The sequence below is a fragment of the Ischnura elegans genome, chromosome X (assembly GCF_921293095.1).
Source record: "Ischnura elegans chromosome X, ioIscEleg1.1, whole genome shotgun sequence".
In the NCBI taxonomy this organism is placed as follows: Eukaryota; Metazoa; Arthropoda; class Insecta; order Odonata; family Coenagrionidae; genus Ischnura; species Ischnura elegans.
In genome coordinates, this window is record NC_060259.1 from 15,674,349 (window position 1) to 15,689,049 (window position 14,701).

The 14,701-nt window shown below is 38.4% G+C and overlaps 1 protein-coding gene across 1 annotated transcript; it reads left to right on the forward strand.

Annotated features, from left to right (window-relative positions):
• Positions 1 to 10,286: 10,286 nt before the first annotated feature.
• LOC124171087 (serine/arginine repetitive matrix protein 1-like) lies at positions 10,287 to 14,417 on the forward strand. Its single transcript, XM_046550232.1, has 3 exons — positions 10,287 to 10,467; positions 12,669 to 12,821; positions 13,583 to 14,417. Exons 2-3 carry the CDS (start codon positions 12,763 to 12,765, stop codon positions 14,337 to 14,339), a joined length of 816 nt encoding a protein of 271 aa, XP_046406188.1. The 5' UTR covers positions 10,287 to 10,467; positions 12,669 to 12,762; the 3' UTR covers positions 14,340 to 14,417.
• The last annotated feature ends 284 nt before the right edge of the window (positions 14,418 to 14,701 follow it).

Sequence of the window (14,701 nt, forward strand, 5' to 3'; positions counted from 1 at the left end):
TCCTGATGGACGGTAAGGGTAAAATTTGTTCAGAATAAGAAAATCATGTGTGCTGATTATGGAATGTTTTCTATCTATTGGGCCAATGAGTATTGTCTAAAGGTATTTTTTTTAATCTTATTTAAAATCTTAAAATTCCATGCATATGGTCATGCATAGAACGTCCATATATTAATAAAAATAATAATTAAACAAATATAACAGAAAAATTTTCAATATTTTCAGAGTATCCATCAACGTTGATCGTAATAAAATTTTAGTGCATATTGTTTCAACTACTATTACTAAGGAAAATAATTTATCTATAAAAATTAATAACAAAAAACAATTAAAAAAATGTGAGCTGCAAAATGTAATTATTTTTGCATGACTGTAGTAATCCTATGCACAGTGATAACAATGTATACCTTTGTGGAACACAAATATAGCTGGGATATTCACACATATTAGTTGTTCAGTTTTCAATTTCATTTTTTACACATTCAGCTCACCTCTTCCATCTTGGCATTTTTAACAACTTCTGTTCAGGCTATGGTGTGAGTATGCTGTTCCTACAACTATGGACAGGAGGACCTAAAACACCTCTCGGCCTATTGGGATAGTTTCTGATAAGGAACTTTTCTAAGATTTGCTTGTATTGGAGAGGCAAAGTGGCAATATGCTCACGATTCACGCATTCTTAACTTTGAATTTGAATTTGAATTTTTTATTTGTCCACAGTGATACAATACACTAGTTACACACTAGGCAGGTATATAGGACACGTCAAAATATCAAATATTAGTTTAAAGTATAATATACACATCGAATATAAAATTTTACACTGTGAAACCTTACATGCTATGTACTCAAATATTCATTTATGCTATAGAAGCATTTTTCAAGAAGATAAGTAAAAACAATTTTTTAAATACAAGTATTCTATTTTCACATTTTATATAGGCAGGCAACTTATTACATAGTTTCGTGCACATTGCACGGGGTCCTTTGGTGGTATGGGTAAAAATTTTTTGTGTGACATGTAGATCATTACTCTTTCTGGTATTGTAGCAGTGTATACCATTATTTTGAATGAAATCGCTGAGGTGTTGTTTTGCATAGATTACAGAGTGGTATATGTATATACAAGGCACAGTTAACAAATGTTGATTTTTAAATAGAGGTCTGCAGTGAGCTCGGTGATGCTGTTTAAGCATTACCCTCAACAATTTCTTTTGAATTAAAAAAACATTGTGCAACTTAGGTGAGGAACCCCAGAGCATGACACCATATGATATCCTAGAGCAGAACAGACCATAGTAAAGCATCTTCAACACATCTAGACTGACAGTATATTTGATCACAGACATCAGATAGAAAACAGTATTTAGTTTTTTACATAAGAAATCAATATGCGTTTCCCATTTTAAGTAAGAATCGACATAAATACCAAGGAATTTTACGTTTTTAACCATACCGAGATCAAAGTCATCGTGTAAAGGAGAATTTCTATGTGAGAAGATTGACACTTGTGTTTTTTCAGCACTTAGAACCAGGTTGTTGCTTGGACACCATTCAGTCATACTTTCTATTAATGGTTTTCTGGATCTTAATACTTCAATCTCAGTTTTACTGGATGTTAGAACACTCACATCATCAGCGTATAAAATACACTTATTATTAGGGTTTTCCATCAGCTTATTGGGTAGGTCATTGATAAATATTAAAAATAACAGTGGACCTAGTACTGACCCTTGTGGTACACCTTTGTCAAACTCCCTAAGTGAGGATGAGTAATTTATGCCATTTTGTCGAATGGTTACCTTCTGTTTTCGTCTGGATAGGTAGGTTTTTAGCAAATTTAAAGAGATACCTCTGATGCCTAGAGATAAGCATTTTAACAGCAAGAGTTCATGGTCCGCAGAGTCGAAGGCTTTTCTCATATCAAAAAATATCCCCATTATTTTTTTTTTTTTCATTTAATTGTTCAATTGTAAAGTCAACCGCATCAAAAAGTGCTTGTACAGTAGATTTTTCCTTACGAAAACCAAACTGATGAGCTGAGAGCAAGTTGTTGATCTCAAGGAAATCAGTCATTCTTTTACAATACACATATTCAAAGACTTTTCCAAAATGAGAGATTATAGATATTGGTCTATAATTCCTAATGTCGTCTCGGTCACCTTTTTTAAAGATTGGGACAACTTTAGATATTTTTAGAGACTCAGGATAAAAGCCTTCTGTCAGAGATTGGTTCACTAAAAAGAGCAAAGGCTTCACAATAATATCCCTACAATCTTTTAATATCATGCCTGTAATTCCATCAGAATCAGTAGACCTTGTCCTTCCTGCCTTAATTAGATAGGAGATAAGCTCATCTTCACTGCAAGGTTTCAGGTACATTGACTTAAAATGTCGAATATTATATTTTATGTTGCTCCTTTGGGGAATAAGGTTAGTATCTGGCAGATTCAAAAATGAGTGATTAAATGCATTAGATATATCAGAGAAATCGGTAAGTAAATTGCCAGAAATATCATGCATTTGAGAGGGCAGGATGTCAACGTTAGAACCAGTATTACATTTTAATGATTTCCCAAGCCGCTCTAGAATAGTTTGCTGCTTTGTAAATATATTCATCATTATACTGCCTTTTTGCTTTCTTGATCGAAAATCTGTATTGTTTTTTTTAAGGCACAGAATTGCTCACGTAGAATAGTATCCTTTGAGGATTTGACCTGAATTGACATCTGTCTTATTATGGTAGACATATTTTTAATATCAAGTGTTAGCCACAGTTTAATTTTATTACAAGTACTCCTGGGTTTTACACGTTGTAATGGAAAGGCAATGTTAAAGCAAGAGTTGAAAGTATTATAGAATTCATTGAAGTTGTTGTTAACATTTTCTGACGGATTGAGTTCTGCCCAATTCTGATTATTTAATAGTAGTTGAAAATAATGAATGTTGGAGTCAGTAAAATGTCTAGCATAGCGACAGGGATTTGATGGCTGTGACATTTTTGGAATTCTGAAAGTAGAAATAATTGCCATATGATCAGATAAAGCTGGGTCAAAAACTTTGGTATTTACATTGATTTCATTGTAGTCTGTGAAAACATTATCATGTAACGTTTTACAGTCATGAGTGATTCTAGTGGGGGTGTTGACGAGTGGAGTAAGATTAAAGGCATTTAAAATGTGCCATAGTTGCTTTTGCTCTTTCCCTTCTGCTAATAGATTGCAATTAAGATCGCCTGTAATAACAAGGCTGGGCCTTGCAGGTGAGTCAGTAAGGAATAACAATAAGTTTTCCATTTTCTCCAAAAAGGAATGGAAGCAGCCAAGAGGAGACCTATATATTACTTAAATTATAAAAGTACGGTTTCCAGTTGAGAACTTTATGGCCGCACACTCAAAAATTACATCTTCATTTAGATGGTGTGTCTTTACAGACAAATTATTGAAGGGCAGGTTATCTTTTACAAAGATGACTACTCCACCATGACGATGACTTGTTCTACAGTAAGAATCACCAATAACATACCCAGGAATAGTTATTTCATATAGTCACTTTGTGCATAAATAGCTTTATTTACAGCAATATCCCACAGCTCAAAAAATATTCGCAAGTAAAATATAATCTTTGCCTTTCTGTCAATTTCATATGTGATATTTTTGGTCCATTAGACTGATCCCACCCATGAACTTGTTATAAGCTAATATTATCTCTAGACAAGGAATTTGGATCTTTTTTGCAATTGTTTTGTTTCCTTCTGGACACAGTGTTCGACTGAAGTCAGAGGCCAAACTTTGACAGCTTGATCATAATTGACCAGACTTCTGGGAAGCATTTAGTGATGAGTTATCATGTGGTTCCAAGTTTTAGGGACTAATGGCCCTCGATTCTGACATACCAGTGCCGTGCATTGCCAATATAATGTCTTGAAGGAATTTTAAAATCATCAGGAACGCTTTGCGTTTTGAAAATAATAAACAAATGTGCCTTGGGTTGGAGTGTTGCAGAAGGGTTAGACCACGCATGTCAATGGCATCCAGTCTGTTTAGCACATGTAAATTTTACACAGGAGCAGTGTCTAGTAAATCTATCTACACCGCGAGATAACACACGGCAAACAAAACGTATGGCATTTTCCCTTCTGCCAGGGAACATGATTCCGAGAGCAGGTCTATGCAAGCGACAGTTGGAATTCTGAAACAATACCTCTAAGTTGGGACACAGCAAGCAACATATTACTTTCAACCTTCCATTTCCAGAACAGTCACAAACCAAATATTAAAACCCATCTCCATGTTGGGTAGGCATTGCATTCAACCTCGGTTACCATTTATCAGGTGCTAATATCGGCAACCATTCAACTATCATGAATCAATTTACGTGAAATAATACCAATTCTTGCTCCCCTATGGTCCATATGTACATGTGTGCCCCATGGCAAATAAACACTAATTTTGTCAAAACTAAAGCACAATTGCAAGGTGACTAATGCCACAGACCAGGAACTCATGAAGGATACACCGAAATCCTGTTATAATTGTTCTTCTCATTAATTTGCTGTAAAATATCAAATTTCTGCTTTGCAAACAGTATTTCAAATGAAAGTTTTTAACAAAGTGGAAGCAACAATATCGAAAGGATATCACAAAAAGAATTCAAATAGAAGCCAATAGCCTATTCTTCAAGATAACCAATTCTAACAATTATAGACTTCGTCAATTGAATTTGAGAGAATTTCAAAATTTTGGGACATAAACGTCCCTTAGGACCTTAAAGAGTTAATGCCATGGTTGCATTTCTCGATGACACCTGGTGAGTGTTACTTTTATAACTTTTTCAAAGACGATTGCACATGAAAGCACAGGTGGACCCCAAGTGAACCATTGGATCTTGCTCAAGTGCAAGGGAAGGTTCTTGGTGTGGAGACATATGAGAGGGGATAAAAACGTGCGTGATGTTTTCAGTCAGAGGCTTAAATAGAAAATCTCAAAGGCAATAAATAAGGCTTGAACCATACACCACCATTCTGATGATGAGAAAGAACAGCATTTGGAGTCATTAAGCTACCAGAAAATGACTGCTTAAGGGGAAGATCAAGTTAAATTGATACATTCCTTGAGAATAAATCTAAAGACTGAATTTTTTGCTTAAAAAAATGTGATTCCCAATCATATAACAACTTATTAGATAACAGGAAAACCTAGTTTTGCTTTTAATTCCTCGTATTCATTTCAAGGAAATAATCAGCGATAAATTAAATCACTCAGAACATTCACCTGAGTGACACAGCGAGCTCACATTACTCCGGTGTATCATATTAGAAACATGAGAAATCATTCAAAAGAATAAGCATTAAATGGATGTACTGGCAAAACTGATGGAATGCAAGCATCTTGAGTGAGCATCACTCTGTGTCACTACCAAATACTCAAAATGAAACATTTTCGTAGTCCAAGGTATTGATGCTATTTCATTCAACTTGTTGAGAATGGGATTTTACACAGTAGTTATGCAGCAAAACTGCTGACATTAAATTCATTTTAATAATAACAAATAGTCTTCTACACCTCCTAACATCTCTCACACTTGTCATAAGCATCACCACTTTCAAATTTTTATAGTTACAAGATTAATAAATGGCTCCTTATGGTAGGACCTCAGCCAATGTACTCATGCTGAATTTCACACATAGCAACTATCAATTTTCAGCCACTGTTGCAGTCTCAGGTTGCCACTTTCCTAACAAGGTAGTAGCTGTGATTCTGGAGGCTTATAAACACATCTAGGTACCCTGCACCATCAATAACGTGATTAGATTTCTAGAGTTAGCTGTATGAAGGAAACAATGTTGCATGCTGGCTACGTAGTAGTGTTAACCTGAGCTATTATTCAGCCCTAAGTGAAGTGGAGGTGGTCCTCACCCTAGTAACACAGTCTGTTGGCCACAAGTGTCCCCAACGCTTTCCCAACGATGCCTACCAAAAAACAAAGACTGTGTTACTAGGGCAGATACATTTTCAAAAGACACATGGATTAACTGGACATGCTATGATGGGAAGCATTTCCAAACCAATGAGGCTGCTGAAAGAGGTGGTCAGTGAAGAGAGGGAGCATTGAATATGCATAAATGTCATTGCCCAGCATTATGAGTTTCATTCAAGGGTTCCAGGCAAATATGAGAAGCATTAAAGACCTGCATTCAAGCTCTTCATGGGATTAACATGAGATGGTTCTCTTGAGTTATGATCATAAATATAGTAAAATAACAATTAATTACCAATATTTAGGAATTTTCTCATTCCACTTTCAGGGCCATAAATATATGTGTTATCACTTTCGATAATATGAGGACACCCACGAGCCCCACTTACCTTATGTGGTCGATTCGGTCAAAACTTGGATGGTTGGCACATGAGGTAACCTGCATCCCTCGCCGGCATGCCAACAAGAGTAGACAAGGACAGATCCAGGGGTGATCAGGCTAGCGAGACAGGAGTCAAACTACAGGTGCAAAATCCAAAAGCCAATGGAATACACTGAGGAAACTCACTTTCATACACAGGTTGGGCTGTTGGAGTGTTTTCCCACTCTCTGGATCCATATTTGGACTCACCATTTACCTACGTTTTGGCTCCGTAGCTGGATAGGTATGTTTCATGTGCATTTACTGCAAGTTTTGGGAGGGTTCGAATCCAAAGTAACTATCATTTTTATAAGCAGAGGAAGTGGGAGAGGTTGTATCTTCATGTCTTTGCAAATAATTACTGTCCCATCCGTTGAGAAGAATCCCTTCTAGTATAGGCCACACTCAATAAATAACCAAATACACTAGTTGAAATCATTTTGATAGCCCTAGAGCATGAGAAATGTTTGTTACTCAATCGATATTCATACTATTCAAACTTGAGGACCAAGTAGAAATAAAGTGGAATATAAACTCTTTTGTCCCAAATAATCCAACGACTATTAATAATTAAATAACCATGACTGAAATGGATGACACCCATGTTTTCAAATTTGTCTCACCCATGATTTTTCGGTGATTTATTAGATTTTTTGGCGTAGAATGGGTGCTTAGTTGGTAAAACTTTACATTTTTTCAGTTTATTAATATTAAATGGTGTCACCCGCTGCCTATACAACTTTCTTTAGACGTTTAGGCATTGACGAAAGTAATTTTTGTCTTATATGAGGCCGTCATCAAAATGAATTCCACTTGTCATGTACAGGTGCCTCTTGCACCTCCACTGCTATAGGGCCCCTTCGATTGCCATTCCTTTCTCATAAATCCCTGTAAGTTATCTATCGTGCTTAGGTAGAGTGAATTAGGCAGCCATGGTGTTCTTCTTACATTACTGGTGATGAGATCAGAAGGTGAGGCTTAAGATTTCCAAATAGAAATGTTTTGGCATGATTACTCAAAAATCATTTTAAGTTGAAAAAATGGATTGTATTCATTTGGTCATAAATGTATAATTATTTATGGCTATTATTTTAATAAATGTAGTCATTAATTAAAAGTTAATTCAAAGAGAGGAAAAACCTGGCCACGGTGTATGAAAGAAAACACTCCGACAGCCCAACCTGTGCGTGACCGTGAGTTTCCTCAGTGCATTCCATTTGCTTGGGCTTATGTGCCTGGAGTTCAACTCCTGTCTCGTTAGCCCAATAGCCCCTGTATCCGTACTCATTAGCTCTTGTTGGCATTCGGGCGAGGGATGCATGGTACCTACCTCATGTGCCAACCGTCCAAGTTTTTATTGACTTGACCATATCAGAAAAGTGGGGCTCGTGGGTGTCTACATATTGTTGTAAACAATAGTACATTAAAGTTAGAATCACAATTAAATCATTAAGTTCATACCAAACCATGATTTTGGTGCCATTTTCCTGAAAATTGTGGTAAAAAAATAGATGATTGTTGTAAAAGGTATAGAGATCAACCTTGCATGAGCATAGATTTATAGCCTTGAAGGTGGGATGATTAAAATTGCCAAACATTTTAGAAGAATTGGTATTTTATAGTATTTGTGACCTTGACTTGAGAGCTATCTCATGTGCTTAAATGGAAAATGCATTCGGATTCTCATGAAGGTAACAGTTAATGAGGTGGCCTAATGTTTAGGTTTCAATTTTTTCAATCATTTCAAATTAGTACAATGCTTAGCCAAGTGTAATATTTTCTGAGACTCTGATGAGACTATCACCAACAGACGTTATCCCTTGAAAAACAAACAAGTAGTATGTTGGAAATAAAACAAGAATTACCTCAAAGGTGTTACCAAATATATGATTGTTACTTCTTTCATTTTGCAAACCTGTTTACAAGCAATACTTTCTCATTATACTCATCATATCATACCTTCCAGGTAGGTGTCACAGCCAAGCAAGCATCTGTTACATTCGAGGGTTCCATGCAAAAATGAGTGGCATCGAAGAGTTGTGTCCAAGCTCTTGATGGGAAGCACAATGAGAATCTGCTTCGGAAGAGCTGAATAGAAGGGGCGGGAGGCAAAGAAAGGAATTTCACCATATTGAAGGATATTGGCCGTTTAAAATAATAGTTTAAGATTTCTGAACCCCATCTTTAAGTATAAAACCTTGCCAATGAAATTGGTTACCCATACATGACAAAAATTGCTAACAGTCTGATGTATTGCAGTAGAGAGGCCAAATTCAACTCAAGAGCATTAATTTTATATGACTGCTTCTGGTGTGCCTTTACTCAAATGTGCTTCAATTAAATCTGATGAGTTAAAATTCCAAATGTGAATATTTCTCATCCGAAGTGCAGGGATAGTATTTCTTGTCGATAATTTTCTCTCTCCCTCATCTATACATGGTAAGCGTTACTTGTCAACATTATCTTAGTCCTGTTGTCTTCACAGCACCTATTTAGATTCTACAACTTCCCCACCATCATTTAGAAATGAAAAAGATTCTGCAATTATGGAGAGTTGCAGCAGGTGGATTATTTTGAAGACCAACGATTTTCCAAGAATAAATGAAAGAGTAAGAAGAGAGAATTGTGCCTTACTTTGGTCAGAGGATATGGAGACGAGGGTTCCTCCTGAAATATTGGCAACACATTTTACTGTTATGCATCGTTGGTCGCATACCTATTCATAGGACAGGAGTTGTCAGGGGTTGCAGCTCCCTCCTTCAGAAACACCCCTGATCTTCATCCACACATTTACATTCGGATTCTATTGTAGGGATTTAGCCAGATTATAAGTTAAGGTGATTCTCTGGCCAGAGGTGAATCTTGGCGTAGCATATGGTTGCTTATTCATCCCCATGTATGGTAATTTGCATTTTCCTGGGCATAAGAACTCTTCTCAATATATATCTTGCATATAATTTGCAATGTTCTGTATGCAACCGATTCATTGATGACATCACACATCAGTAAATACCAGGAAAAATTATCCGGGCTTAAATATATCTGATTCCGACCTCTATCTGGGTACAATACAAGTCTTTGCCCATTCTGAAACTAGGAAGAAATTGAAACACTGCCTCCGACCAGTTTCGTCTTTGGTTAACATCGATGAAGAGGACTACAACTAGTCTGGAATATTTTAGAAGGAAACTAGTCTGGTATTTCATTCAGTAAAGTAGCTAACATTTAAAAAATTGTCTTTAGATTTTGTAGCTACAGTGGTACCCTAAGTATGGTATGTATACTGATCCCTGCATAATATTCTACAGCATTAAACAGAAATTAATTACATAATAAAAAATTGGCAACATCAAAGAATGCAAACAACTGCTCTAAATTGCAGACACCCTATGGAACTGGAACCTCGAGCAGCTCACACTAAAAATGTGACGACTAGTTTAGATGATGAGCTCTAGCTTATAATCAAGCTTGATCATTGCATATAATTTGATACCATGATATTTTATTGTTTCCCAGAATTTAGTTGCCTTTTATAAAATTGATTTATAAAGGTAAAATCTGAGTAGAACCATAACCCAGAATGCTTCTTCATCACACCAGTGATTACATTTAAACATCATGTATGTGCGAAAATTTCTCCACTTCGTAGGCCAGGAATAAAGTACAGGAAATCTGTCGCAGCAACTAAAATCCAGTTATGACTCACAGCCTATTTCATTTACTAGAGATTCCTATAACAAAACAACCAAAATGAAGTTCCCAGCATAATGATATCAGTTCTTGGAAAAGATCATCGATGATATTTGGCTCATATTTGCATTCGTTCACCGTGTTCAGTAGGTATGGGGAGTGAAATAGGTCATGCAGTCAATGTCACACGTAGAATTTACGCAAAATTTCCTAAAATAACGGATCCAAAAGACCGCTTAAATTTTTGAATGACAACTCTTCCAAAACAGCAAATCGGAGAATTCTCATTGTTGTTGGGTTTCAAAGACAAACGGATTCACGAGTCTCGTTCATTATTGCTCAGGCAAGCAATGGAAGACGCCATTTCCAACGACAAGGTAAATATAGCAATAATTTAGATATAAGATATGTAAAAATGTTTATACCTAAATGTTTATTATAACGGTGTATAACTTATCGAATGGAATGATTCATTCTGCATTATAACAGTGTCGATGAAAAGGTTAAAGTTTTTGTTCTAACGGCCACCGCTCTAAAACGGTAGTGAACAAGCATGGTTCTACTTCCCGGACTGTTATTCTACTATATGCTCAACTGCTTTCACACTATCATCTTTTTATAGCTACAATCATCAAGTGCAAGAATTCACGCAAAAGATTGCACGATTTATATGCGACTTACGAGTCGGTTCTACAGTAAAGAGTTGTCCCCACCGCCAACCAACTCAACGCTTGCGAAAATAGAACATCGAATTGTACTCGCATTAAGATATTACCCGCATGGGAGTGATAGATACCACGGAATGCGATACCTCTTTTAGAATGACGTACATATACTCATTGTGAAACATAATGCTGTTAAGTCGAGTCTCCTTCGCACCGTGCTGATGAATTAGCAGGGGCGCCGACTTATAAACAATATTGGGGGCCCATATCGGAGGTCTTGCCCCGGGAAGAGGTTAAATTCAAAGTGTGTCGCAGCACCGAAACACTATCATGATTCACACCACTTGATTCAGTTTTGCTCAACCTTATAATTATTTGTTTTAACACATTGTTGAATTTATTTTAAAAGGTAACTATCGTCAAACATGGGAAATAAAAATTACCAATATATTTTTGTGATTTCACAAAGCATAATATAACTTAATTATTTTATTGAATTATTGAGGGGGCTCCGCCCTCCCAAACGAATCTTTGAGGGGCTCGGGCCCCCTCAGGCCCCATGGAGTCGGCGCCACTGTGAATTAGGGTTCGGTGCTGCAGGGTTCGATGAATTATTTCTTCACCAAGAAAATGAATAGGATAGGTACTTGCTTGATCGCTAATTAGAAATCCTACATATGTTTTAACGCTTTAAGGAATAAGATAGTTGTGAGTGTTCAGGAGATCAAAGAGCTCGACTCAATCAAGGGAACCAGAGCCTCATGGGTGCATTACGCTATAGGCACCACGATGCACAGCTTTGATTTAAATGTGACAACTAGTGTAAAGCAAATAGCAATTACGAACGAGGGACAAGAAAAGTAATTGGCGCATTGTCTATCACTGAGAAGTTGAGAATTTTCAACTAAAATGCCGCAGGCAATTTAGCGTCCATTAAAATGTTGTTATATACTTTTGGAGAACTTAGCCTCAAACACTCCTTCACCGAATCGCTTATGACAGGGCGTAACGTGCAGAAGCTAAAGGTGAGGAGAGGGATGTCAAGGTGCTTTATCTAATGCTGCCTAATTCAATATGGCCGGATTCAGAATTTTTCTGAGGGAGCACAAGGGTATGATAGGCAAACGGTCTTCTTATATTTGAGTTTAAAAAAACTACGTACAACAATTACTATGCGAAATTCTCTCTGTATTTTAATATGAAAGATATAAATGTGAAATTAAATGATCAAGGCCGTCCATCGTCATCAGGGCTGATGACGATGGACGGCACGGCCATCGAAACGTCGGCAGAGATGGACAACCCCATCCGGTGGGAAACCCGAAACAATTTCAACTATACCCCTATCTCCCCCCTAGTCACGCCCACGAATATTACATAGGAGGATCGTGAAGACGTCCTCCAAATGTGCTGTCACCCACCGCGCATTTAAATGGGCTTACGAAAGTCGCCACTCGCGTCGCTGACGGACAAAATGATCCTAGTTGCACGGGCACATACGGTATAATTAGCGGTTTTAACCGAAATTTATATAATTTATGATGTGATCTATCAAATACTTAAAAGCTCAATGCAATTCTTCGCATACTGCACTCATAACTGCGACTCAGGCATTTTTGAAAGCCGATTAAAATGCGACCGAAGTGGCGAGAACAGAAATCACCTTTCTATAGGATGGAATTGGGCCTCCTCTATGCACTCCCCTTGGTTACGCAGCTTGGAGAAGCTATTCCCTAATAGAGTCATCAAGGGTAATTCGGCCCACCGATTTAATCATTTGAAGATTCCTTCATGTTTCATTTTATTTTAAATCGCTTATACTTTTAACTAATGTCAGAAAATAAATACCTAGAAATAAATGCATTTAATTAATAAGTACTAACATTTTTACCCTTAATTGTGTTTTTTTTCAGATGGATTGGGTATAACAAGAGTGCTAATACGATATTGTATGCCCAGTGATAAAAATTAAAATAAAAAAATCAAATTAAATAATACCAATAAAGAATGGAACCTCGCCGGACGACCTGCCCGTGGGGAAACAGGTGCAATTGTAATCCACGAAGGTAAGCACTAGTTAGAAGATATAAAAAAATGTTTCAAGACGGCACCAAAAAGAACGTTGTCTCATCTATGTCAACATAGTTTTGTTCTTGTACGAACATATTGCCCTTTCCACCGTCATTTATCATGTACTTCCATCACATTTCAATTAGTATTTTTATTCTCCCGCATGAGAAATTTCACTCCGAATTATCGTTGGGAACGCGGCGTGGTGGTGCTCAAGCGGCATTAACTTTTACTGGCAATGTCTACAAAAATATCGCTCAATTCTTAGTCAAATGACCACAAAGTAAAATGACATTAATTTTCATCTAATTTGAATAATTTCGACTCCGGTAGTCCTGATGGTATCTCTTTAAGGAACTCATTATCCATTTATCTTTACGGTAGAGAGAGAAACAGTTCATTCCATATAAAGGAGCGATCAGAAGAAGCCGCGAGAGCCTTTGCAGGGATTCGCGGGAAGCAGGGACGTAATACTAATGAATGATTGTCTTCAGGCATATGAGGAAAATGTGAACCTTGACCAATAATTAATGAGTTCTCGACCATGTTTAAATTGATCGCCCGTAAATGTTGATATGGTCAAGTCACAGAGGTTAGGGTTATGGCGGGGAGCTGTTCCGACATGATTTCATCTCAAGTCGGTCGGGAGCCACTGCTCTAAATCAACGCCAACGAAGCAAAGGCAGAAGAACAAATACACGGTGCAGCCCGTGAATTCCTTGTAAGCACGCCAAATCTGTATTTCCTCTCCTTACAGGGTGTTCCCCAGAAGAAGATGGAGTTCCCCAGATGTAGTTTCAAGTGCTGAAAGACCTTCTCTTGAAGGAGTGGTCCCAAGTGATCAAGAAGCCGCACCTGCTGCACCAAATGAGGCTACCGGAGGGGCAGAAGCGCCCGGTGGATCAACACGCGCCGCTGAGAGTTTAGAGGATACGGAAGAAAGGAGGCACACAGATGCGGCTCGGCGATACGCCTTGGTGCGGCGCTTGTCATTGCAGCACCCTAGGCCGCCGCGCCGCTGCTGGAGCCAATTCAGGGTACAGATGGGGTGGCTTGGCTTGGATTGGAGAACCATCTTGGGACCGCTGTCGGAGCGGCGATCCGCGCGCGTTAACACCGCCGCCATCTTTCAGCCATCCAGTCGACCCGCTCCGAGCATGGGGCCGACGCGCGAGACCTACCCGGTGGGCTTCTACGAGCCGCGGCAGCGCGATTCGCCGGTGCTCATGCCGCGCCGAGGGCCGATGGCGCGAAACCCACTAAGCCTGCGCGCGGGGCCAGCCTTCCCGCGGAACCCGCCGCCGCCCCCCCAGCCGCAGCGCAGCCCCGGGTTCCGCGTGTACGAGGAACCAGTGCCGCCGGGCGTAATCCGACAACGGCGACGGCAGCGGCGCCCCGCCGCGGCGCCGCGCGAGGACCAAGTGGTGCCGCAGCGGGTGCGGCCGAGAATGCAACCATCGCATCGCCACGCCTCAATCCTCCCATGGGTCCGCCGCCCACTCCCTCGCCTCTAAATCATCGGCTCATGTCGCGTTTTCATTATGAAAGAACTTGCGTTCCAGTTATTATTAGAATCGTTGTGTGTTTTGAGTTTGAAGTTTTATAGAATTAGTTAATCACGCATATTTTGACTTTATATCTGTTAAATAATTACTGATATTATTAAAATTCCAAAAAAATATTGACAATTTCATTTCTCTCTCGTTCATCTATGTTTTATTAACATTTTCTGTTTTGCTATCAATCATGGTATTTGATTTTAAGACTTCACAATCGTCATTTTTCAATGAAAATAGATTCAGAGATTATATGACACTCAGTAGCGGATCCAGGAGAGGGACAAGGGGGGGCCTAAGTATGGGGTAAACTCCCAGAA